The following is a 4,541-nucleotide window of genomic DNA, read 5'->3' on the forward strand; positions in this document are numbered from 1 at the left end:
TCATTATAATTTCTATGCAATGTTTGTTCTTATTACCCACTGTCGATTTCCTTCAGAAGATATCTTTGTTTGAATTGTCGAACGTGGACTATTCTATAAATATGCAGATTTGGACGAATGATTGTAATTGGGGAGAAGGGATAGGGTTAACTGGTCAGGACATGTCCTGCTCATGTACACATTCCCCTTACAGTTTTTGATTTCATTACTTTTAATTAGGCTCATTAACTTGGGAATTGATTTTCTGATCTGATGAATTCTGCCTTCTATAAATAATGCAAGTTTTCCCAATCTCTCAAAGAGAGAACTGGCTAATCCCTGACAAAAATCATCAAAATAACTGTAATTTACAAAAGGGAAACTATGTCTCTTAGTTTTATGGTCAAGCTGAAGATTCTGTGGGCGATCACTGATATACAGAGGATTTACTACCCGGTCTTAGCTGCTGTTGGTGTCCCGGGTAAGTTACACGCGAAAGATGATGTCTTAAGAAGTGGAGTATAACCATATGTGTTATCTTCATTATTGTGACACTTTTCTTTGATCTGCCTTGCGTTTCAGCAATGACCAGCCATCAATAAGAATTCCGTTTTTCAATAAGAATTCATTAACATCATACCATTTGTGAGGCGAAGAAACAGTCCCTGCATCAAATTATCACTTTTTCCTTTCTTTCTCTCCATCTTCCTTTCTCTCCATCTTCTTTTCTCTCCATCTCTACTCCATTCCTCTTCCTTCCAGTATTTCTTTGCCCCTGTCTGGGTACATTTCACACAGTTTTTCTCTTTGCTTCTTTCAACATTGCCATCTAAACGGTTTCCTCTAGGAATGGGGTTAAAGAAAAATTAATGAGCAATTCGTAAAATGGTCTCCATGACCCACGTGAATGGATCAAAGCATCAAAGACTCTGAATGGCTCGTTTCTGTTCCAACATTTCTCTCTTGTTAGAAAATGTGGCTCCAATTTACAAAGTTACTCCTTTTGTATTTGCTAAAAACATTTCTTTTGTTTTAATCATGTTTCACTGATCTCACAGAAAATCAAGTAATTTAAACTTTATTAAGGTCTCTCAAGGAAGCATGTATAAGGCGCGCAACCTAACTTAGCTCTTATCTGATTGATGGTGAGATCTGTCCAGGATTTTAATCAACCGTGGTCTGTCTTTGAAAGTGTCCAGAATTTGATACTTGTCCCAGAGTTGTTCTTCGAAAGTCTACAGTTGAGTTGTTCTGCTGTTGGATCATTGTACAATGTTCTCTCGTTGAAGTCTGTGAAGTGACATTATTGATGATTGGATAAGTTCTTTCATTACCAACATTAATTCGATTTTTGGATGCCTCGAGTCTACAGCTTGCCTTCTCATCAGAAGTAACTCCTTTGTTTCTGGTTACATTCGCGGTTAGCTGTCTGTTTAAAACACAGCTTTTCCTGCAATTAACCCTTTTCCTTCATGAGAGAGCAGATCATCAAGCTAGTGTTATGCCCTCTGACTGAGGGAACTGATTGTTCACGTTGTTTCTGTAACTCCTTCCCAGGGATGATCAAAGCAGATGCTGTTGTAACAGCTATTGTAACAGTTTCTCATTGTCCCATTCATCCCAGGAAACAGTCTATTCGAGGGTCATCACTGCTTCTGTACGGGTGTGACAAGTTATTCTTTTTGATTCGTTCAATGCATGAGCAGCTGTGAAAGTGGTGAATTTTACATTGGTACACATGGCTTTCTGATTTTTGTTTGGCTGCACAGTTATCATTGCCTTTGACTGCAGTTTTTTCCATTCTCTGACAAGCACCACATTTAGAATCTATCCAGATTAAAATGTTAATAGCAAATTTGTGAAAAAGTTTCAGTTTGATGGAAGAACATGGGATACCCATTAAGAATGAGTTTCAATATTGCACTTTAAATAAAGCAATAAAAAGCATTTCTTCATTATACCTGAGCAATAAATGAATTTATTTATCTTCTTCTTTCAAGTTAATGTGATTGCAATAACGATCCTGGTTCGGGGGAAGTGTGGCCTTTCCAAATGTGTCACTCATTACCTGGTGGCTATGGCAACGGCGGATCTACTGGTCATTATCTTCGATCTGATACTACGACAAATTCCTATCACATATCGGGAGGAGTTTCTTTTCCTACATTATGTCCCCTTGTGCAACATCCACGCTATTCTGCTTTATGCAGCCACAGACTGCTCTGTCTGGTTCACGGTCACGTTCACCTTTGATCGGTTTGTGGCCATATGTTGCCAAAAGCTGAGAAGTAAACATTGCACCAAGAAAACAGCGGGTGTGGTTTTAGGAACAGTGACTGTGCTGAGTGGTTTGAAGAACATTTTCTGGTATTTCATGTACTACCATTGATATTGGCTTTCTAATAGTCCATGGTTTTGTCGAGTACATGTAAATGTAAGTACGTCAACTGTCTGGACTATTGTTGAATTAATGCATTACATAATAACACCATTCATTCCATTTATTTTGATTCTACTGTTAAACACATTGACAGTCAGAAACATTATATTAGCCAACAGAGCTCGCAGGAGACTCCGGGCTCAGACGACTGGGGACAGTGTCAATGACCCAGAGATGGGGAGTCGGAGGAAATCCATGATTATGTTATTTATTATATCTGGCAATTTCATCACGTTATGGGTGGTGTTCATTGCTTATTCCATACTGAAACGATTTGATTACTTGGGATACCCAGTTCCTCTGCCAACATTTGTCAGTGAGATTGGCTTCATGCTCCAGCTCCTGAGCTGCTGCACAAACACCTTTATTTATGCAGTTACCCAGAGGAAATTCAGAGAAGAGATGAAAAATGGAATAATGTATCCCTTCACAAAGTTGATCAAAGTAATTCGATGATGTTTACCTGCCAATGCCCAATGGCAGTCGGAATGCTCTCTGGACTCAGAATGCTCAATGTGTTTCTCTCCTGCACACTTTGCCTTTCCAGCTGCCTATTCCCCCCTGAACAACCTCCATGGAATCTGTCTGCACCATCATCACAGGCAGTGCACCCAGATGCTCATGATTAGCTGCAGGACAGGCTTTCACACATGTCTCCATTGTTACTTTCATCAATGGGTTTAAATTACGTTGATGTGTTTGTCATCAATGCCATCAATGGGGACACTGTTTAATCATGATAATTATTCATCATTCTGGAATGCTCATACTTTTTAATATCCATTTGAAGCCCCAATTAATCTTTTCCATTCTGCTTGAAAAACAATGGCAATCTCTCGATTCTGTCCAACTCATTGAGTTTCCTCATGGTTTAGCCATATTCATGAATCCGTTCCCCACACTCTCTCTCTAATGTCGTCACATCTTTCCTGAAGTGGAGCACCAAAAGCCTGGCACTACACTCTGGGCCAGAGACGCTGTGGCCAATACACATTGAACATAACCTTTGTGTTACTCACATAGTCCAAGCAATAAAGCTTTGTGCACCCAATAACTTCATGAACGACTCTCTGCCTGTCATCTTTCTAACCTTTTATGAATACAGAGCCATTTGAACCAACCTCTCCTTACACAGCAGTCCTACCATCCCCAGTATCAGACTGGAAGTGATTGATGCTACACTGTGGCTCAGTGGTTAGCACTGCTGCCTCACAGCACTAAGGATTTGCGTTTGATTCCAGCCTCAGGTGACTGTCTGTGTGGAGTTTGAACATTCTCCCCATGTCTGGGTTGGTTTGTTCTGGGAGCTCCGCTTTCCTCCCACAGTCCAACCATGTGTGGGTGTTTGGATTGGCCATGCTAAATTGTCCAAACTATGCAGGATAGGTGGGTTAGACACGGGAAAATGCAGGGATAAGGAAGGATGGCGGTGGGGTTGGATGCTGTTTGGAGGGTTGGTATGGACTGGATGGGCTGAATGGTCTGTTTCCACACTGCAGGGATTCTATGACAATACACAAATCAAAGTTTGGGAGAAGATTTGTAGCTCGGGTGCTCGTTGTTGTGGTTCTGTTCGGTGAGCTGGGAATTTGTGTTGCAGACGTTTCGTCCCCTGTCTAAGTGACAGCCTCAGTGCTTGGGAGCCTCCTGTGAAGCGCTTCTGTGATGTTTCCTCCGGCATTTGTAGTGGTTTGAATCTGCCGCTTCCGGTTGTCAGTTCCAGCTGTCCGCTGCAGTGGTCGGTATATTGGTGCTTATTGATTGAATCTGTGGATGAATGCCATGCCTCTAGGAATTCCCTGGCTGTTCTCTGTTTGGCTTGTCCTATAATACTAGTGTTTCCCAGTTGAACTCATGTTGCTTGTCATCCGTGTGTGTGGCTACTAAGGATAGCTGGTCGTGTCGTTTCGTGGCTAGTTGGTGTTCATGGATGCGGATTGTTAGCTGTCTTCCTGTTTGTCCTATGTAGTGTTTTGTGCAGTCCTTGCATGGGATTTTGTACACTACATTGGTTTTGCTCATGCTGGGTATCGGGTCTTGGTGAGTTGTTGTCTGAGAGTGGCTGTTGGTTTGTGTGCTGTTTTGAGTCCTAGTGGTCACAGTAGTCTGGCTGTCAGTTCAG

General features: G+C 41.6%; 1 protein-coding gene across 1 annotated transcript in view; it reads right to left on the reverse strand.

Moving 5' to 3' along the window:
• Positions 1-593: 593 nt before the first annotated feature.
• The window catches only part of LOC122544414, a 19,496-nt gene continuing 15,548 nt past the window's right edge, over positions 594-4,541 (reverse strand). Inside the window, exon 4 of the mRNA XM_043683663.1 lies at positions 594-822. Coding sequence (XP_043539598.1) covers positions 594-822 — 229 coding nt within the window. The remainder of the gene's footprint in view (positions 823-4,541) is intronic.

Source organism: Chiloscyllium plagiosum, chromosome 48 (genome assembly GCF_004010195.1).
Source record: "Chiloscyllium plagiosum isolate BGI_BamShark_2017 chromosome 48, ASM401019v2, whole genome shotgun sequence".
NCBI classification, from domain to species: domain Eukaryota; kingdom Metazoa; phylum Chordata; class Chondrichthyes; order Orectolobiformes; family Hemiscylliidae; genus Chiloscyllium; species Chiloscyllium plagiosum.